Below are 22,958 nucleotides of genomic sequence, written 5' to 3'. Positions count from 1 at the left end.
ATGTTCCACCTCAGACCACCAAAAGTGATGTAGACTCTGGTTTCTAAGGCTTAATCGGAAACAGGCAACACCTCAGCAGCTTGGGGCTCGGACTTAAAAACCACCACCACCACAACTGAAAAGCTCTGGTTGAGACAGCAGGGTCATTGCTCCAGGGTATGATCAAAGACACTTGACTTCATATCTCTGAACATAGCTGTATGCAAAGCCAGTTTACTATATACAGTTGAAATACCGTACAACAAAATCTAGATGACGCTGCAGTCCCAGTGCATATAGATATGGGCTTCCTTCTTAAAAACACCCCACTGGTTGTGCTGACAAAGGCATTGCATTACACATATGTTAATATATCTAGTGTAAGCATTCTTACGTCTAGTTCAACCAGCATCAAGCTCAAATGACCAAGAGTGCATGATAGTAAAAATCCATAAAGGCAGACATATAGAGAATGGTATATAGCTTCAGCAGCAACAAGGCAAAGTCTGAGATGAAAAGTAGATACAGTCTCCAGAGGGAGTAGACCAGGCATCCCCAAACTGCGGCCCTCCAGATGTTTTGGCCTACAACTCCCATGATCCCTAGCTAACAGGACCAGTGGTTGGGGAAGATGGGAATTGTAGTCCAAAACATCTGGAGGGCCGAAGTTTGGGGATGGCTGGAGTAGACGCTATAGCCATCCTGTGTCTGCAACGCTCCTTTGCAGTTCCATTTAAACATTCGCTGTCCCATATCTGCGGCAGGCGTTTGCGTAATGAGGGCTCAATAGCGAACAAAATGTCTTAATGGCAGCAGTTGTGTGTGTCTTTTTGTGGGGGTGTTCCTCCTGTTCCTGCATTAGCGAGGCTGTGTCTATTTCATGTAACATGTTAGTGCACCACTGTTATGCTTTAAGCATTGAAGCTGGCTTTACTAGTGTCGTGGTGCCATCTTGCTCTCTTGTCCTCAAAGCATGACCGACGTGGTGCAGCACCACGGGCTATGATATGCTGCTTCCACAGCAGTCATTTGGGCATTCTAGGGGAAAGTGTATGAACTTCTAACTGCTCTGTTGCGGTTAGAAATAAAAATCTGGCCCTAAAACAAAAATGTGTGCAAACATTTCTATTTTCCCCCCGTCACTTGCACAGTGAACATGGGGCACCCAGATTTTAGTTCATTGTCTTAGGACCGAAATGCCCCAAAACTGTTTTCATTCTGATGATATGAGAAGCATTTCTAGACAGTTTCAATACAGATGTTGTTTTACAAAGGGCCAACGATGTACAACTCTCTTCTTGTTGCAGGATTCAAAGTGACGTTATGCACTCGGACTACTGTGAATTTCCATAAGTTCTTGGGGGATTGCTTTATCCTTTGATTCCAAAAGTTGTACACAGTAGCGCAATGGCACTTGTGGACAAACACAAAGTCAAACGGCAGCGATTGGACAGAATTTGTGAAGGTAAGCCTTGATGTAACCTATACATCTACTGAACAATTCCTAAGACTTTAGGAAACTTGCCGATCTCACATTTCATTTTATGGAAAGCTAGTTCAGTGCTAATGCCCTCGTAGAAATGCAACACTAAGCAGAGAGCTGCACCCTGTCAATGTATTTGTAACTTGTAGTTGTAGACAACTGACATTATATGTATATATTTTTTCCATGCCGGTTAATATGCAAAACCTTGCCTTTATTTGATAATGTTCTTGTGCTGCAATTATCCCACATCTACACCTAATGTGGAAAAATTAAAGACATCCTTTGAAAATCTCCAAACCCACATAACTTGGTTTGAAAAATGTAAAGACTCTTTGCATTCCTATTTTCTTCTCCCATTCTTACCTTGGACCAGTTTATATTTGGCTGATTTTTTCACTCATGGGAGAAGTCAACATTTTATTTGTTTATTTCAACATTCATGACAAAATCACATTTAGCGGTTTAGAGATAAAAATACAAATCACAACAAAATAAATCAATCCTAACAATAAAACAAAATAAGCAGAGAGTTAGGAAACACATAATAAAAACTACCTCGGCAACAGCGGAATGCCAGCCTTGAACGTTTGTTGCAGGAACTTCTATGAAGGCAAAGAAATGTTGTTGCTGCCTAAAGTAGATCTCCATATCAAGTTTCCTTCTATTATTCCATAATATCAGCTTCAGCTTGCCTCCATGGTTTTCAAAAGTATTTCCCTGTCTCTGCCAGCACCAGCCAGTGATGTGAAGTGATGTGAACATGAGGAAATGCACATTTTGCAATGAAATCCTGGGCAATGTTTAGGTGTGTGGTGCTGTGGGGGGAGGTTATTTCCCATGATGTTGTCTTTTCAGTGGCAGTCCTGCCCTTCTCTGCAATATGTAGTTCTTCCGCAAAGCTCAAATAAAGCGCATGAGGTGGTTGTAGATGTACAGTCATACCTTGGAAGTCGAACGGAATCCGTTCCAGAAGTCCATTTGACTTCCAAAACGTTTGGAAACCAAAGCACAGCTTCTGATTGGCTGCAGGAAGCTCCTACAGCCAATCAGAAGCCACAGAAACCCCACCGGATGTTTGGCTTCCAAAAATAGTCTGGAACAGTCACTTGCGGTGTTCGGGAGCCAAAACGTTCGGGAACTAAGCTGTTCCAAAACCAAGGGACGAGTGTAATTAGTTAGCTATTTGCTCAGCACCATCATCGGTTTATCTCTATACTGCTTTATACTGTCTTACATAAGACAATACAATCAAACCAGAGTAAATACAGCTGCAAAAAGCACCATACAGTAAATCAATAAAAATAGAAAATAGCAGCAATCCAGGCACACTATGAATTAACACTTTATACCTTCATGGGGTTCATGTGTGCTCTCCCCGGCTGCCATCCATAAACAATGGGACACGCAATAGACTTTTGCCTGGAATCAGCTACAGGGGGTACTAAGGGATACATATCTCTTGGGGGGGTGTAAAAAGTGTGGCACTTAATCTAACAACCTCATGGTGAGTACCCTCACCTATTTTTCTAGGGGGGGAGCACTGACTACAGCTGTGGCAAAGTTATTACAGTTGCTGTCTGGGGCAGGGCTAGCTGGCTCAACCTTTGGCTCCCCAACAGGCTGTAGTTCCCCAGGAGCAGGCACATTAAAGAAGGGCTGGAGTTGGTATTCAGCTTCTAGCTGGCAGTGGTCCTGTTTCTGCTACCTGCCTCCTCTCAACCCACAGCAGCTTGTAAATAAATAGGTTTCTCCCTGGAACAGCTATTTCAAAATTGCAGTTGTTCTCCAGGGGTGGGGCTGTCTAGCCTAAACTTTTGGCTTCTCAGCAAGGCTGTTCAACTTCACATGGCTCTTATTAGAGTAGGAAGAATACATATCCTCTTTCTTAAAAAGGAAACATGGCAAAGTGTTCAGATTTCAGCTCGGTAAGGATTTTTGCTGGTTTGAATAATCAGAGTTGAATTTCTACTGGAAATTAATTCATCTGGGCTATAAGGGTGCATGTAAACTTATGGCCACATGTATGATCAATGATTGAAGAACTAGACAGTGACCTGAGGTGTTGTGGCCTTTACGAAAGGACAGGCTTTTTGTGAGGTATTGTTGTTGGCAAAATTAGTCTGGGAAAAAAGTCTGAAAGGAATTATATAAACATAGATAAATTGAATTTTCCTCAGGTCCTGACCCCCAAAGTGTATGTATACATGTTTTTTGAAGTAGGGATCTGTTACAGCTTAGTTTTGGGGGATTTGTTTCATTGCGGTTGGACAACTGCAGTCCACAAAGCGCTGCTCCTGTTCTGTTCTTAGTTGTCTTAATGGTTTGTGCAGGATAATTGTTTGGTGTGAAACAAAACACTGTTAGTAGTTAATCTATCTCTGCTGCTGGTCTAAACAGTGTATCTTTTATTTACTTATGAGGCAAATAAAAGTAGTGCCAGGATTGACAGTGTCAGACTTTCTAATGGGTTCACTGATACGTCTCTGATGAGAGTTGCTGGTCATCTTATAAATGTTTTATAGTACAGGCAATGGGCAGGGGGAGAAAAAGAACAGAGGGACATTCAATGAGCAAGAGCTTAAATTGTGTCTTCTAAGGGATTACCTACATCCAGGGGGTGCAGTCTGTGTAGAAAGGTTGCCTCAGACGTGAGAAATTCTAGAGAAAATAAACCTAGGCATGGATTGTAAAATTTGAATGCTCAGAGACCGAGGCAGAAGTTTTATTAAAAGAAAAAAACAAAAACAAAACCTTGTTCTGTTAGAAATATGCAAATATAATTTAATTTACGAAGAGTACTGTGGGACAAGCTTTTGTAGGCAAGAGTCTGTTTTATTGGATAGATAAAGCTAAGTTCTTTTTATAAAAAAACAAAAAAACCAGACTGGAGCCATTCAATACATTTTGCTGTCCAAGGCAATGGACAATATGACCTTCCACAATAAAAAGTTGAACAGACTAGCTGTTGAATTTTACTTCAACAGTGACATTGTGACAGCATCCTCTAACATACCTGAAGGCAGCAGGTGAGCTTAGGTGGTGTAGGGTAGGCTATTTTGCACTGCCCAGCATTTGGCTTCTCACACTGTCAGTGGTAGGCCTGACCCTGAGATGTGAGGCATTTGCTAGCATTTAAGGTACCATAAGATTTTTCAGCCTTTTTTGCTACAACAGTTGTTTTTGTTTAATGTTTTGTGCTCTTATTCCACTCCACACTCACACAGTTTGCCTTGAATTATTTAGCCATCAGTCGAGAGTAGGCTGGTGTTAGTGACCATTGTCCACATACAAGCTTCCTGCGAAACACATTATTGATACTGATATCCCTTGGAAAGCTATGTTCTCTATCATACAGAAGTGAATTTTAAACTCAAAGCGGAGAGCTCATAGTTGTGGGGGCAAAAATATAGGGTCTTCGTTTCATCATGTAATAACAGAAAAATGTTAAAGCCATTCCACCTGTCAGCTTAATTAACCCAATCAAAATTGGGTTAATCTTCTCCAGAGCAGAGCAAAAGTATGCTTCCTTTGTAATCCTGAAAAAAATGCTGACAACTGCCAGAATTGTATTATTAGAAGGGAGAGAGCTGTGCTCCTACCCATCAGAATGCCATAAACACGCAGGTGTAGTACTCTATCTCATCTCTAAAGCAGACTTTGAACCTGACTTAAAAGGGTTCTATCAGGCGGCTTTAGATTTTTCAAAAGCCACCCTTCCAGTTTGATGTTTGCTATCAGATGTGGTTGCTAAGTGTACAAGAAACTTAGGAGGATCAGAGGACAAACCAACCCACAAAGCATTAGATACAATTGAAGTTTAGATTATTTCCCTCTGAACAATGGATTTTACAAGTCTTCCTTTTCCATCTGTTTTTTTTCCTGGCCAATATTTCTCTCTCTCTAATCTGTAAAGGTGCAGTTTACATAAACCCAGAAATCCATTTGTCGTTTGCCAAGTAGGTTTGCAATTTTAATTACACTGAAGGGATTTGCTGCTGTCACACACCGCACAACATGCTTTTGCAACTGCTATTAAAACATGGGGAAAACAGATTATGACTAAATGCAATTAAGAAGTACTTTAAAAATAATACTGAAAAATAATTTTTCGTGGATAAGGATCATGGGTTCTCAATTCATTTCAATTTTTTCTGTGACTGTTTTGGTTGATTGTGGATAATGATTATTGTATAATGTTGAAAAGATCCGGCTTTTTACCTGGTGCGATATACTTAGATATCTTAAACCATTATAAGGAATAATGGTTGCTGATGAGACTTTTCCCTGCTTTAAATCTTCTTTGAGGTCGTTATAACCAGTAGAATGGATTAAAAAGAAATACTTGTTAGTCCAAAAGTAATATGCAGTACCATTTTTTATGTATATGTTTATCACATCTTACTCCAAGGGGGGGGGGGGTGACCATTTCTAAAGGATATTGCTTGCATTGCTATAAGAATTAGCCCAAAAAAATTAGCCTGTTACACACAGAAATTGAGAACATCCAAGGGTTCAGGTTCAATGCATTAGAGCTTTTAAAAAGTATGACAAGAATACCTGGGCAAATGTAAGTTTGACATTGTTGTTTTGTGACCATTACCCTATTCTTAATTCTTGTTTTGTGATAAGTTGTTGTTGTGGATGGGAGGGTATGTATGGGAGAGTGCTGTGGCAATTGTCGGGATGGGGATCATAGCATAGCCATGCATCAGCCAACCATTAGTAATTATATTGGTACTACAGAATGAGAAACAAATAGGAAATCAGGTGGATTCCTTAATGGCTGGTATTTCAAACAACCAGCCAAACAAACATTAGAGATTAAAATGAGTTTGCCCCGAAGTATTTGTGTATAGAAGGAAAATACTATGATGATATGCTAAATTGCTGTGAATGAGTCCAATTGGTCAGCATCATACAGGAGTGATAAGAATAACAATTTGTATTAAGCTGCAGGTATAGGTTTTGAGTCATGCGCTGGTATTACTTCTGTATCTTTATTATTCCCTAGCCCAGTTTTAATCACTCTGTTTTGAGAAGTGTAGCGTTCAAAATGTCAGGATGTGAAAAGTTGCAGCATGCTGGCAGATTACGTATGTTAATACAACTACAGACCATGCACACTGCATGCGCTGCGTAAGAACTTTTTAGCAGAAGTCTTAGACCCCTTCTTCTTCCACATGGCCCAGAACAGCAATGCATACAGGTGTAGCGGTCAACGGCACTGTATCACAGAAAAGGCGGGGGGAGAGTTAACTTCCTGTCTTGTGCACTCTGGTGCTGGTGGTGATTTGGGGCATCAGCCACTGCTACTATTTGTGCCTGCACCAACAGCATAAGACTCCAAGCCATCCTCTGATCCCCTGTAATCATTGTTGTGTCTCTCTTGGCTTCTGAAGAGAAAAGAGCCTGGCTTGGTTGGGAAGCAGAACTGTAGAAGTATAGCTGGTAACTCCAGTAGACTGCCTGCAATCCCTGTTAGCAAATAAATGGTAGTTTGCCCTGGTAGTGTTTATACCTCTTTAGATTCATTTAAAATCCAGGATAGATTAATCTTTGTAAGTGGCTAACCTTTGGCCCACCAGACATTTATGGGTTCATGGGCGTACCCAGGATCAAAACTAGGGGGGGGCAAGGGGAGGGGCCAAGGCACGGAAGGGGAGGGGCCACAAAGTGGGCGGGAACGGCGAACTCGCGCTCCGCCGGGCTGTGCCCCTCCCTAGCAGCAGGGCTGGTAGGCGGAGGCGGAGCCCAGCCCAGCGGAGCGCGTGTTCAGCGTTCCCGCCCGCCGCGCCGCACTCTCTGGTTCCCCGCCGCGCTTGGCCTTGCCAGAGGGCGCGACGGGGAGCTGGAGGGAGGGCGCCACGCGGCGGGCAGGAACGGCGAACTCGCGCTCCGCCGGGCTGTGCCCCTCCCTAGCAGCAGGGCTGGGAGGCGGAGGCGGAGCCCAGCCCAGCGGAGCGCGAGTTCAGCGTTCCCACCCGCCGCGCCGCGCTCTCTGGTTCCCCGCCGCGCTTGGCCTTGCCAGAGGGCGCGACGGGGAGCTGGAGGGAGGGCGCAGCGCGGCGGGCGGGAACGGCGAACTCGCGCTCGGCCGGGCTGTGCCCCTCCCTAGCAGCAGGGCTGGTGGGCGGAGGCGGAGCCCAGCCCAGCGGAGCGCGAGTTCGGCGTTCCCGCCCACCGCGCCGCGCTCCCTGGTTCCCCGCCGCGCTTGGCCTTGCCTGAGGGCGCGCCGGGGAGCTGGAGGGAGGGTGCGGCGCGGTGCGGCGGGAATGGCGAACTCGCGCTCCGCCGGGCTGTGCTCCGCCTCTGCCCACCAGCCCTGCTTCTAGAGTAGGGCAGCTGCCCTAACTTGCCGCATGGTGGGTACGCCCTTGTATGGGTTCCAACTTCCACCGCCCCTAATCATCACTGTCAACGATGATGGAAATTGTTGTCCAACAGCTTCGGGGTGGGTGGGTGGGTGGATAAGTTAGTCACCCTTGCCTGGCAGGATTTTAGCCCACTCTTACAGATGGCCAGACTAGTTAGTAATGGTTTTTGTGGTTAGAATGAATGCTCCCCACAGGTTTAAGTGAACTTCTCTTAAGCTGCAAAAGAGATGCTACATAGGCTTCAAAGGAGGGAGATGTGCAGTCATTTCTATGTAATTCTCCAAACTGTGCACCTGTTGCTCCCTTTTCTTACAGCATCTGAAGTTTGAGTGCAGGGAAATCTATATGAGGAAATTTAGAGTAAGAGATAGATGTGACACAAGCTGTGTAGATAAACATCTTGTACATTACATTTAGTGAAGCGTAAAACAAGTGAATGAAGTCCTGACAGCTCACTGAGCTTTTCCTCTTTTGTAACAAAGGCAGCAATAAAGAGAGAACATAATTTTGCTTGCATTTGTTTTTCTCAATACACAATTCCAAAATGTTTATTGTGTCTTGTTTTTTTTGGTTTTGTTTTTTAAAATAGACTTGGTTTTCATGTTACATGCTGAAAAGTATAGACAGATCCTGGGAAACATTTAAATATCTACATAGGAAGCTGCAATGTTCTCTAGACCGAGTACTTTTTTAACATGCTGCATTATGCTAAGTCAGGTATTGGTTGGTCTACTTCAACGCTGTCAAAGCTGACTGGCAGCAGATATTTAGGATTTCAGACTGGAGTCTTTTCCGAGCCCTGTCTAGAGAAGCTGTGGGTTGAGGTTGGATCCTTTTGCATGCACTAGTACCATTGAGCTACAACCCCTCTCCAAGATGCTCTAATTCTGTGGGTGTCTAACCCCCAAAGTGGATATCAGATATCTCTGGTAGGGTTCAGAATTAATTAAATGTGAAACACAGGGCAGAGTTGGGTTTTTCTTGGTCGTCATGTTGTAGCTCACAAGCCATTTTATATTCAAGAATAGATCTCTGCAATTACTAGAAGCCTCTAGCTGATCTTTTAAACAAAAAAGAAAGTTTGTATTCTGAAGCTGTGTGCATTTGACTAGCTTTGTGGAGCAGGAGCACCTTTCCTGCTACAGCATTGGCCCTGATCTCCCTTCAGTAGTTCAATAATATACAGATATAATGAGGGAGGAGGTGGCCCTGGTACAAGAGGAATTATCTTGTTTCCTTTTAGACATAAGGGAGTTTACACTGTTAAAAGAAATTTAGTTGATTTTGTTAAATAAGAAAATGTTCTTGAAATGGCTGTGGACTTGCATCGCCCTCCCCCTGGCTGCCTTTAAAGTTCTCGGACAATACATATAGAAAAGAGTGGAATAAGCACTCATTCTTGAATTAATTTTTTTTAAGGTTTAACAACTGTTCCAAAAGTTCTCCAGGAATTTGTGTGTGTTTGTAACCCACTATAGACACTACCCAATAGCAGCTTGCAAAAATCATAACCGCTGTGTACACCTGTGTATTGCAGCAGTGTTAGTTATCCTTCTTGGAAACAAGTTTTGGCTAAGCTTAAAAGTGCCATGGAAAATGATAAAACCTGTTCAACCAGGACTGTGGTAGGGCACAACAAATGTTATTTTGTCACAGGGAAAGGGAGATTTACAGTTGTGCTGTCAGGTTTTTCAAAAAACAAACAAACCCACCATTGTCTATACACAGAGGCATGCTCTATGACAGATGTGAAGTGGAGGCTACAAAAATGTGAAAGGAGGGAGATCCTTTGGATTCAAAATCATATATGGACTAATTTGCCTTTAAGGCTTGTTCTTTTAGAAGCATGCGCTCTCGTTACCCTGGGAACATGTTTTCCAGTACCCCCAAGATAAGGAGATATTCCCAAGAAGAACTCTCATGCTAGTGCTACTCCCCGTACCAGCACAAACTCTTGGAAAACTGGGCTAATGGTCCTGTTGGTGCTGCCGCCTCTGACTGCTGCCCAGTTGTCGTTGACCCATGACGGGTCCTTCTTGGTGACAGTTCCCTCCCTGCCTGGCGAAGTAGGTGGTCTTGTCTCCCTTGGGGTTCCTTCCAGAACTATAATTCTGTGATTCTAATCACAGAATTATAAGAAACACTTCTTCCCCATCCTTAACCCGCTCCCCAAGCTGGCCTTCAGCGACTGGTTAGGATTGCTATATAAGAAACTTATTTATCTTGGTTTTTTTAAAATTGGAAAACAGCATCTCAGTGTGTTTCACCACAAACAAATGTCATTCTAGTAATAGAGTAGCACTACCCAAGAGTAGCCTTTGGACTAAAGCTATTAAGCTTTTCAGTAAAAGCATATAATGAAAAATTATTCTGATTTATACAGACAGGTCAAGGATCAATATTCTGACAATTATTAATAAACCAAACTTCTCATGCCTAATCTGTACTGTGTATTAGATAAATCTAGGCTTTTATTGCAGGATTGTTTCCAAATTCTTTTAACAATCAAAATGAGTTTTTAACTGAATATCTAGTAATTTTTGGGTAGATAGTTTTAGATTCTGGAAAAAATGATTTTCAAAGATAGCTCAGAATAATTTTTCATGGATATCTGAGAGACATGAAATCTGTTGAAGACTATATGCTCCTTTTTGGAGGCTGAACGCATTTATTCTTTTGTAGCTACACTACTTAATTCATATATAGGTTGCACAATTTGTATTTTGAGTAGTATTGGGTTGAATGTAATGAGACTTGCTCCCAGATAACTAGGTTTACAATTGCAGCTTTAGCCAGTAGAACATTGATTCTGCTACTCTTACAAAAGACTCAAAAGGTATGGGGTAAAACAATCTCATATCAACATTAACTGCAAAACCTAGTAGCATTTGATAGGGAAAGACAAAAGATGCTACAGAAGTAAAACAGTTTTAAGGAAATCAGTCTTCATTCCATTAAAAGTAAAAACAGAAAACTACTTCTAAAAATGACTTTTTAAAATGTTTCATTTTCTCAGGTATTTTCCTTCATTGACTACATAGGTGATAGGCTAGTTACTGTGCCCACATTCCTAGGCTAAAACTCATAGACCTCATTCAAAGAATTACTAGACTTTTTAACAGCTGCCTGTCATGTATTCTCTAATTCTTATTAAGGCAAGATAACATCTTCCGATATATTTGACTTTCAAGCAGTTGCATGTCATAAATATTCTAAGAATACTAATGCAAGAATAATCTAGTAGAGGGCAGTTTTTAAATGTGTTGCATTTGTATGTGAAATTCTTAAGTGTGTGATGAAGAGGATTTGTACTATTTACTGCAGTGGGGGTGGGGGGATTACTGCAACATCCTGTTTGTATTTGGGTCAGAAATATAGCCCAGAGGTATTTGTATGATAGATGCATTAGACTGCATTAGTGACTTAGCTATCATAATAGCACAATACGACATCATGTGACGGCTTGAGTTTCAAACATTTCATTGTGGATTAGCCCTAGAAATGCACAAGATGACCTAACAACCACCAAAAGAAGGTGACTGTTGTGCTATTTTTTCTTCTTCAAGATCTCAGCCTAACACTTGCATGCATATCTGTACTTTTTTTGGAGAAAGGAAACAATATTATCATTCAATATGTTCTGTAGTTTTAATATAAACAACATAGCATAGCAAATATGTTGGTGAATCTTTTTTAAAAATGTTCTAGCGACCAGGATTCAAGATAGCTACCTGCATTCTGTTGACTATTTTGGTGTTTATAAAGTGTTTGTTGTAATTTTCTGAAATATTAAAGAAGTGTAAAAATGTTCAGTAGATTTGCAAAGACTAAATACTTCCGTCTTATTCCTTCCACCTCTTAGTGTCCACATTATCATTGAAGTGATAAAAATATAATAATTGTGTCTGCTGTGCTTAAAGTATGCGTTTAAATAGTGTACCGGTGAACAATATGTAATGTCCATTCTCCTCTTTCAGCTTTGTAATACTAAGACTTGAGAGCCTTTCATCCTCCCTTTTCTGTGACCTCTTCTCAGGTCTTAAAATTATAAATTCCAGATTACACCTTAGCAATTTTCTTTCCTGGGATGATGAAAGGATTTGAGAATTATGGTAATAATATGAAAAATCGTTTTGGAGAATAATTAGTGGAGCTAATTTCAAACTAGCCTCTCATCTTCCCTGTCCCTTCTCCTGATCCCCCTGTAATTTTTCAAAAAATGTGTAGTGTTAATCATGTGTTGCCCCAATACCTAGATTGTTTCTACTCATGATCTTATATATTTGTATATCTTGCTTCAGTCTTCTTTGGGGCCAGCATGCCTGCTCCTATTTAATTTGTCTTTAGCTCTGTATAGTGGATTAGCATTTCATCAGAATGGATTAAGATTGAATTGACATTGAAGCTCCCTTGCCATTCTCCCCACCCCCTTTATTTTCCTGACTTGAGAGAGGGAAGGTAAAATCTTAAAGGAATCCTGTGTTATGCATAAAAAAACAAATAAATATAAATACTGTAGCATGTAGTAGCTATGATCGGAGGAAGAATATATACGGAGGTGTCTGGGTTAGCCGGTGCAGTAGGTTGCATCAGGCTCAAATGGTGTCACATGGAACAAAAGCTTTAGGGGCTTTATTTAGCCCTTAATCCCCACACACTGTTTGACTAGTTGTCCATGTGAGCAAGTCATCCCAAGCAGGAAGGGATAAACCATCTGGATTAAGTACAGCATCCCTTTTCTGTATCTGAATTGTACAGGAAAGACCTTTCCATTCTGCAGTTTTTGGAGCCGGGCTGGGTTACTGTTGGGTCTTTCTGTGTTTTGTCTACTTATGTTTCGAAGAATTAATAATTCAGGCAACACTTTGAAATCGTAAACCACCTGTTGGGCTGTTTCTTGAAGCTGCAGAAGGATTCAAATACAGTGCATTTTGTTTTTGTTTTTTTGCTTTTTTATGCGTGTAACTGAAGCTTTAACAAGAGAGCTTGCTTGCCATTATTTAAGCTGAACATTGCTGTGTACCAATGCCAATTCCAAGCAAACACATTGGCCGCTCTCAGAGCTGGGATGCTGCAGGATGGTATGAAGGCAACTGGGAGAATGAAAATTCGTTCGACTACCAGAGACCTCCAGGGAGAAGGAATTCTTTAACCTACGGTGGTGAGGGAGTTTGGTATGAGCAGCCAACCCAAAGACCACACGATATCATCTTGCAAGGAGGTGCGGAACTGAAGCAGGAGCCATATCCATACCAGGAGCCAGTTTTCCACCAAGGTCCTTTGCGGAAAGGTTCCGTCCCTGACTTTGCTTACTACGACAGACAGCCTACGATGTCTGCACGAAGTTCCTTGCCACCTCAGGATTACTACAGTGACCCTTCGCTAGCTGCCAGATCACCTAAAGATCCACGCTACTATAGAGACCACATGATTAGCAGACCATTACCGAATTATGGCAGATTGGCTTGGGATCAGATGCAAGTCCGGTCACCTGCCCAGCATGAAGCCAGCCGCATGTATAGAGATCCAATGACTAAGATGGTCCCTGAGGCACAGAGGATTCGAAACAGAGATCCTTCTCATGCAAGGTATGGTGTTGAACCTCAAATGCCCAGGTATGGGGCAGAACCTCCAGCATTTCTGAACCGGCCAGCTTATAATGACACAGTGGACAGATCTATAGATGCTGCAGCCAATAGGCAAGTTACCCCAACATGTTTGGTAGTTGATCCAAACTCAACGGCAGCTCCTGATGGAAGCATAAACCGTGGTTATGGAGCAGTCCGGGAGACAGTCGGTGCAAAAGCTCCTTATGACAGCTGCGAAACAGCCACAACTCCTTCACAAACTCAGGTGCCTCCACCTTTCCCAGGACAAGACATTAAAAGGAATGTGGATCCAGAGTTCTTGGCACTCCTGCGTTCTGAAGGAGTATCCGAAAGCACGCTCAATGCCTTGCTGCAGCAGGGATTTGATTCTCCAGGCATGCTGGCGATGATGGAGGAGAATGACATAAAATCAGTTGCTCCGAATCTAGGGCAGGCGAGAGTGCTTTCTAGAATTGCCCATATTTACAAAGCAGAGATGCAGATGCAGAGGCAGGATAGGAAGAACACCATCATCCGTCCCAGACACAGGTCTAACAGCTTTAGTCACCGAAGCGAATTGCTCCAGAATGAGTATGCGATGCACCAAGCCACCAGCCCAATGGCAGATGGTGCAGTGATGCACCCACCTGCAGCTGCTTCTATGCAGCCCGTGTCCCCAAGAGTAGCAGAAATAACTCGCCGTCCATCGAGTGCTCCAACACAACACCTTCTAGAAACTGCAACTTACTCTGCATCTGGCTTGCCCCATCAAGGTGCTCCTTTTCTTCTCAACTCTGGATACAGTGCTTCTGGCCCATGCAATATGCACACTCGACAAGCAACTGGCTATTCTGGTCCGGCTGGAATAGCCATGAATGCACTGCAAACAAATCCACACCCAAGTCCCAAAACAGCATATTCGACCACATACACAGTACCCATGGAGCTGATGAAGCGGGAAAGGAATCCTCCATTGTCCCCAATGCACAGTCCTCACAACAGCCCCCAACTCATTCGAAAACAAGGAACCCAAATGGAGCCCAACCTGGGGTCAGCAGGACAAAGTTTTCCAATGCAGCACTCTCCATATCAGAAAACCACAAGGCGCACAGGGCCACCAGTCATTGTCTCCACCATGGCATCGCCTGAACCAAGTAATTACTTTAAAGTATATTACTTTATATGGTTTCTTTTAGAACTGTTGTATTCATGTTTAATTATTTGGGGGGGGGGGTCAGCATACTAATAGCCTTAGAAATAAACTGTTATATATGTATAAATAAACTGTTATATATTCTTACCTGCACCAACCTGAAGAGTCATTAATCTACCTGGTATATAATAAATAATTCCAGCATGAGGATGTACAGTGTGACTTAATTTAGCTTTTAAAAATAAAAATAATAATAATAAAAATAATAATAATAATTCTTAGTTCACAGCAGATAAAAATGGCAAGTGTGCCAAACCATCAGTTCACAGTGACTCTTGCAGCTTCTGTTATTTGCAAGGAGCATAAGATTAGACACTAAACACCTTCTAGGGCAATTAGGCTGAAAGGTTTCATTTTTAGACTGATTTCCCCCAGTTGTTATCAGCACAAGTGTGCTTTTCAGAGGAAACAGTTAGTGTTTCCTTGATGAAATTTATTAAGTAACTTATCAAGTAACTAATGATGTGATCCTGGAACTCCCCAACTTGGACAGTAATCATTATTCCTTTTGGATTGATTTTTCTTTTCCCCTTTCCTTTTTCAATAAGATTTTCCAACTAAAACACTATGCTGTTGATTTCTTATTGGAATTATTTATGGCTATAGAAGCAGTTAACAAAATAAGTCTGCATTTAATGCTAAAGTCAATCATTAACCACTAGGTAAATAAATACTTTGTGGTGGGGGGTTATTGGTTTTGTTTGTTACCATGTTGTGTATTTTTATTTTTTGTTTTTATACTGCAAACCGTCATCCTTGGATGAAGGGCAGTATAGAAACTAATGAATTAAAAGGTGGGAATGCTTCTCCTAAAATTCCTTTCCTGCCTACAGGTTTTAGTTTGAATGCATAAGCTGATAAATTTCTAACATTGATGAAGCTAAGCACTTATATATAGTCCATGGAATTAAATTTGCAATGAAAGAAAATAACTGGCAGATCCTTAGCATGGGTTACATTCAATTAAATCCCAGTGAAAACATTTGCCATCAATGAAATGGTAGAAATTGCCTCAAATTAGTAAATTGTATAATTTGACTTGTGCCTAATGCTGTGTGCAATTACTGGGATTAACGCCCTTTAAATTAAGGGGAATTTTCTTATAAGTAAATGTTTTTAGGATTGATCTGCATGTTTATTGAAAGTGAGTGATGTGGGGTGGCTTAACAAAGGACACAATCCAACCAATATGCTTATTTTAAATCCAATTGATTTCAATAGGAGAATTAAGCATATACTTTAACACACTTCTGTTATGATAAAATGGATTTAAAAGTACTTACATTTGGCTTGTGCCCCAAAGTGTACTATCTATGAGTGTGAAAACAATGTCTGAACAATGACGCAGTGTCATTTTAAAGGTGGAACTGATAAAAGTTACAATGTTCCACTTTTGCTCTTACACTTTTTAAAGCACAGATTGCTCTTAGTTTAGATTTCATGATGTGTGAAATAAATACATACGTAGAAATACCTTGAATATATGAGAATGCCATATGTACAGATATATTAGAAACAGAGTATACTGCCTTTAAAAATAAATAAATGCTTTTGAAAGAATTTGAAGCTAGGGTTGTGAAAAGGCTTCATTTACTTAAAATGATGTTTTTAGCAATGTTGGAAAAAAGAGCCCTTGTGATTGCTATTTGAACTGGGCTTGGTTGTAAATGAAAGCTTTTAAGGACTGTTCAGGTAGAACAATTTCTGAATGATTTCTTGTAAACAAATTCAGAATTTTTCAATTTGGGAGTAATAAATTTTTGTGTATGTGGAAAGGCCAACATTTTGTCACAGCTGTTATCCAGTGCCTCTTTAATTGATAATCTAGTGTTCCTTCAGAAACTGAAGGAACAGACATAATACAAAAAGCAAATAGCGACCCCGTGCAAGTCATACTGTAGGTAGTATCTTCTGGTTCCTTCTGGTAGCTTGTGAGCGCAACAATTTTCAGTAGAGCTCATGCACTTTTAAGATGAAGGCAAGCGTTCTTTCTAAACATGGTGGAAATGGTTTGAACACACATTATGTGCCTTGAAAACAAATGCCTCTGAATATAGATAATATGTTGTACACTTCAGAATATCTCTCTCTTTACCGCTTAGTCCTTCATCACTCTTATTAAGACTTCAGGGATGCATATGGGGGGGGGGGGAATCTATAGCTGATTTCCCTTTTTAATGTGTTGGCCTGTTTATAAGACAATACCAACAGCATTGTTGAGATGTGAGCAGCCTCCTTCTTGAGTCAAACATTTTTTCTCTACAACCAATTCATTTGCATGAGGATGACATTTGTTGCTCCAGTAATTTCATCTGATAATGGCCAGCTTGCAAAGCGGATCTGAAAACATATTCCTTAATTATGTGTTGCTAAGCAACGAGAGGGTTTGGTCATAATCACAGAAAGATTATCTTTCTATTGAAGTCACTGCAAAGGTTTAGCTGAAGTAGGACCTTCTGCTAATTCCCCCCTTTCTCCATTCTTGTTTTGTTCTGTTTCGTTTTCTGCCCAAAACAACGAAGGAAGGTATTTGCCCCCTCTTCTTAAAATGCAAATTTAATCTAGGAGTTAAGGTAAGATCCATTGATTACAGTAACATAGGTGAAATGAAGTTCCAAGGTATCTTAATAATGAAGAAATATAAATTTTTATTTTAAAACATTCTCAAATAATGCTCGGGAAGGGTACTTGAACAATAGTACATGCATATAACATTTAAAAGCACAGTTGCTAGGTCATAGTGGGGTGCAAAATTGGCCAGTGCAAGAATGTTTATAAATTATCTTGTATTTTCTGCTATGAAATGAATGCCAAGGAACCGTAACTTTTTTTAAAGGTATCTGAATCACAGTGTAAATCTAGGCTGCAGTCCTGTATGGGACTTACTTCTGAGTAGATATATATATATAAGATGACATTGTTGGGCTCTAATTTTACATGCATTTATTAAGGAGTAAACCCCCTTGAATTCAAAGGGACTCCAAATCCCTTGGGTGGGGAGTGTTCGTTCCAAGGCAGGAGGAGAAGCTAGACAGATGTGGGCTCCAACGGTTTCCGAGCCATCACTTTATGGCTTCAGACATGATTGCTGCGCCAGCTCCAGACTGGAGCAACAATTTACCTCTGCTTCCCAACCCATCCAGCATCAGTGGCAGGGATGCATATGGGGTAATGGCTCTGCCCCCCAACAGCTGCCCTGCAGGGGCTTGGGTCTCTCTGTTAGCATATAAAGATTGGTTGAAGTATATAGATATCATAAGCTTCTAGTGAACTTGATTTTAAAATGTAAAGATTTAATTGGTAGCTTCAGTTGTAACACACCTACTAGAGAGCAATCTCAATTGAACCAGAGTGTGACTTGCATCTGAGTAAACATACATAAGATTGCATTGCTGATTGCACATATAGAACAGATTCCTGCTTGTGCAGTGGACTTCTCCTTCCTCCCTCCGCAGCCTTGGCACCCTCAAAATCTGTTCCAGAGAGTTGAGGAAGAGCTGAAGTCCACCTGTGCAAAGTTGGATTCCATTGAATATCTTCAAAGAGATGTCTTTTAAAAATCAGTTCACTCAGTTTATAGCTTCATGTCTTTCAGTTTTTGCCTTTTCAGTTACAGCAATTCAGGCTCAAGGACACTGTTTTCAGCAGTAAGTTGTTTTACATATTTTGTTTAATGGATGCAAGCTAATGTATCTACAACTGAGCCAATTTCAAGGTCCTTGTATTAATTTAAAGAGTCCTGAACGACTTAGGTCTAGGGCACCTCAGGGACCCTTATATCCCAGCTCGGCCACTGAGATAATCTGTAGGATCTGTTGGTCATTCCCTGAGTTGGCAGGGATCATTTGACAAATGCAAGAAACTGAGCCTTTAGTGTAACCGGCACAATACTGTTGAATACTCAGCCAATAGAAAATAAGCAGGTTTCAACTTTTAAATGCCCACTGAAAACCTTTCTATTCCATCAGGCCTGTTCAGGCGATTTGGAATTCATCTTTCCACAATATAGTTAGCTGATTTCTGGTTTTAACTTCTTTATTTGGTTTTGTGTACTGTTGTTGCAAACTGCTCTGATATATTTTATGAATAGCGGTATGGAAATATTTCTATAAACGAATAAAAATATATATAAAAAGATTGCATAGACAAGAAACTCAAGGCGTTGATGAGAAAACTAGAGGTAGGGAAACTGGTCTAACATCAATCTGGGAAGGGCCCGTTCTTTCCATGCCTTTTTCTGTTTTCTTTTTTAATTTTAAAAGAAAAAAGGGGTTGGGGATTTCCCCCCCTAAAATCATTACAAATCTGTTCCTTGCTTGTCTGAGCCTCCATACCCATTGCCTAATTCTCCAGCAGGAGGAGGAGGAGGAGGAGGTATGGATGGACAAACAAGGAAGGGAGGAATAGGGCTACTCCTTGGGTTTTCATTGGTCCTCAAAGCCTTACCAACACAAACTGCTCAGCTCTCGGAACATTTTAGTTTGTCAGGACTGCTGGGTCCTGTATAATTACAATTCTTACAATTTTTCACCAGCAGCTTTCTGTTTGCAGTCAGGTTTTTGTGCATCATTGCACTTCCATAACACTGTTGCTGCTACTGGAAGGGGATGGGGGGCAGATCAGATTTGCCAAGCTTAATTACAAGTCTAGCTGAAATTAAAGGGATTTGGGCTCATATCATAAAAGTTATGTCATTGCCAAACTGGGGGAGGCTCGCTTCCCAGCCCTTCACCTCCGATTCTGGAACTCTGCAACATCACTTACAAAGATGGGCTGTAAACTAATTCCTTTGCCAAGCAATTCTCTCTGAAAATGTAAAAGCTTAACCTTGCTAACCCAGCATTGCCAACTGTTTTAAATGCCTTTCACGTCTGCCATAGTTTCAGGCTTTGGCTAGAAAAACACTTTGGAAAGCACACAAAAAATAAATAGAATAGTCATGAATTTAGACTTTAAAATAATCTCTTTAAATTATGAGACTTGTGATAAAGCTACAGCAGTTAGCAGTCCCACTTGTTGACAGTAAATTTACAGTTTTCAGGTGTCTTTTCTGTCATTCATTGATACGGGATGGGGAGATCAGGAGCACAGTTTAATCCTACTTTGTTTCAAGCAGTTGGAGTTAGAATAATTCACAGTGCTCTGAGTTTGTACGGAACAGGAAACTGCGATTTAATCAAAAGTGGAAATAGAAGCTTTCATTCCCCTATAACAAGTGAAGACGGAAGTTGGGGGGTGAGCCCTGAGGTCCAACCTTCACTGCAGCTTGTTCCTGATTACCAAAGTGTAGTTTATAATTATTATTGTATGAGCAAATCCTAAGTGATGCAAGCCAGGGCAGGCCAGGTTTGAGTAATGCTACCAGCAAAAAAAGTGATGAACATTGTTACATTAAATAATAGATGCCTCACAACCTGCTCTTGTGGATCCTCCCTTGGTCTACCTCAGACTTCTAAGTTACATTTGTGTCCATAGTATATTTACAACTGAGTGGCTCATATTCAAATTTGTACTTTTCAAATTTACTTTAGTTAGTTACCTTAATCAGAAAACTCTTTAAGCTGTGTATATAATAAATAAAATAAAATTGGTAATACTTTAAAAACAACAACAAAGACAGGGAATAGCTCTCTTTCTGCCAGACCACCAGCCTGATAAATATATAATCACAACATTTACATTTGTCATCTGGGGGCAACCATTCCATCAGACTGCCTCAGTGGGAGAGGTAGGAAACAGAGCTCATTTCATTAGCTTTCCTGGATGTGAGGGACAGGGGATATCGCGAAGTCCCTCCCCTCCTGAGTTCAAGCCCGTCCCCGAGCAAAGGGGAAAGCAGGGAGAGTTCCGATTCCAGTGGGGAAGCAGGAAGTCGTGTCCGAGGCTCAGGCAAGGTAGAGGAGCCAGGGTCCCAGGTGGGACAGGAAGGGGCAAGCAAGGGGGGAAGACCCATCCCTCCAACTCCAGAATTACGCAGGAAGAGGAGGGGCAAGAGGATGGGTCTGCCAAAGCTTTTGTGTTGGAGAAAGACGCGCCAAAAGCCATTAGGAGGTTCTGAAACAGACTGACAACATCGCTCCGTGTAAATAGCAATGACTTGAGCACTGTAAATACGCAGCACCAATAAAAGAATAAAATGCAGAGCTGCGTAGCGTCGTTACTCTGAAGTAGTCCACTCCGGCCACTGTGACAGCAACCTCCTAATCATTTTTGGGCTACTTCGGAGTTGCCGGGATGAGCGTGTCCGAGGCGGAGAAGTGGCGGCAGATCGCTGAGCAAGCCCAGCTAGAACTGCAACAGCTGTCGCTGCAGGCGCAGGGAGAATTGAAGGCAGCTAAAGAGGAGACTAAGAAGGTCCAGGACGACCGGCTACAACTTGCGGAACAGGTGAGAGAGCTCCAGGAAAAAGAGCAGCATTTAAGGGCGGTGGCGGTAGACCTCCAAAACAAGCTGGATGCAGAGAAAAACAAGGCGGGAGGGGCTCCCCAAGTCCAAGTGCTGCCAGGAAGGAGAGCAGGGACCCTTGTAAGCAAGTTCAATGGAGACCCGAAGGAGTTTCAGGGCTTTGAGACTGAGATCGTGTATGCTCTTGAGCTGCACCAGAATGAGTTCCCCGATGATGAGCACAGAGTAGCGTTTATTGTGGAACATCTCACCGGAGCAGCCAGGGAGTGGCTAAGACCATTAATCGCAACCAAGAATCCTTGCATGAAAAATGTCCAACAATTTCTAGAAGGTTTGAGGACGATGTATTCGTCCGATAGTCATTTGGACCAGACTAAGGAGGAACTGCATAATTTACGCCAAGGAAATATGACAGTTCGCGCATATTGGGCGAAATTCACCATGCTGGTGCACAGACTGGGGTGGGTTTTGGATTCGCCTCCCATGCAAGCTGCGTTTTACTTGGGTTTGAGCGAGGAGGTGAAGGATGAACTCTCGAGAGGTCCAAAGCCCAGTACTATGGATCAGCTGAGCAAAGCAGCTCTGGCGGTGGGGGTGAGGCAGGAATCCCGGTGGAACGACAAGCAAGCGACGCGCGCAAAGCGGGCTTGGTTCCCACGGTCGCAGGAGAAGCCACTCCCTCAACAACCCTTTCAGGCCACGCCTGGAGCCAGCCAGGACCAGGAGCCCATGCAGATTGATAGCGCGCGCGCGCGGGCTTTTCAAACCCCAGCGGCGCCAAGACGCAAGGAGGGAAGGGGCGGGAATTGCTTTCTCTGCAACTCACCCCAGCATCTCGTCAGAGACTGCCCACATCGCAGGGAGTGGCAAGGAAAGGCGGGAACGGTGGTGCCCTCCCCCACTGACGCAGCACCACAGCAGGGAAACGGGAAAGCCTGGCTGCAGGAGACAAGGGGCAGCAGCCAGGCACAGTCAGCAGACAACAGCCCCAGCCCGCCCACCCGCACAGAGAGGTGCAGAGCCAGCCCACCCCTCCCAGAGCAGGAGTGGTTCTAGAAGTGACGCTAACGCTCCCAAATGGCTATCCCCTGACGGTCCTCGCCTTAATTGACAGTGGGGCGTCCGCCAACTTCTTCTCGAGAAGCTTTGCAGAAGAGCACCAAATCCAGCTTTTGCAGTTGGATTTTCCTCTGCACGTAGCAACCATTGACGGCAGGGAGCTGCTGGGAGGGGCCATCACACATCAAACCCCCCCCATGAGAATGACGGTGGGAAGGCACTCAGAGACACTGGCGTTCAACGTCACCACCATCTCAGACCCCCCCATCGTCTTGGGCATGAGCTGGCTGGCGCGCCACGACCCCTCCATCAGTTGGCACCAGAGGTGCATCACGTTTGGGTCAGACTTTTGTCTGGAACATTGCATGCAGCACCAACCAGGGGAGGGGCCTCCGATAGCCACGGTGGCCACCATGCATATCAAAGGGGGTGAGGCAATACCCAAGCAGTACTGGGACCTGCAGGAGGTCTTCAGCGAAGCGGAGTCCGACCACCTACCCCCGCACAGGCCTTTTGACTGCCAGATCAACCTGGTGCCAGGGGCGACGATACCCCCAGCCAAGCTGTACGCCATGTCAGACCAGGAGCTGGAGGATCTGCGCGCTTTCATCGACAAGAACCTCAAGCGGGGGTTCATAAGGGAAAGCAAGGCAGCAGGGGGCAGCCCGGTCTTCTGGGTGGACAAGAAAGACACGCAACAGCGCCGTCTTGTGGTGGACTTTAGACGGCTGAATTCGGTGACAGAGCCCGTGGCTTTCCCCATGCCCAGAGTGGATGATCTCCTGACAGCGGCACGCAGGGGCAAGATTTTCACCAAGCTGGACCTAAGGGGGGCGTACAACTTGATCAGGATC

The 22,958-nt window shown here is 42.8% G+C and overlaps 1 protein-coding gene across 7 annotated transcripts in view; it reads left to right on the top strand.

Annotated features, from left to right (window-relative positions):
* Positions 1-22,958, top strand: part of CTBP2 (C-terminal binding protein 2) — a 225,848-nt gene that overhangs the window by 135,516 nt on the left and 67,374 nt on the right. For 6 of the 7 annotated variants that reach the window (XR_004693873.2, XM_035137553.2, XM_035137556.2 and 3 more), the window contains one exon: positions 1,287-1,444. The exons of the other annotated variant lie outside the window; for it this stretch is intronic. Coding sequence is in view for 5 of the 6 variants with exons in the window: in XM_035137553.2 (XP_034993444.1) it covers positions 1,387-1,444 (58 nt within the window). In the remaining variant the exon portion in view is untranslated. The remainder of the gene's footprint in view (positions 1-1,286; positions 1,445-22,958) is intronic. 7 annotated transcript variants of the gene reach the window in all.

This window comes from Zootoca vivipara, chromosome 5 (assembly GCF_963506605.1).
Source record: "Zootoca vivipara chromosome 5, rZooViv1.1, whole genome shotgun sequence".
Lineage (NCBI taxonomy): Eukaryota > Metazoa > Chordata > Lepidosauria > Squamata > Lacertidae > Zootoca > Zootoca vivipara.
The sequence above is the reverse complement of the archived record's forward strand: the minus strand, read 5'-3'. Positions and strand labels throughout refer to the sequence as shown.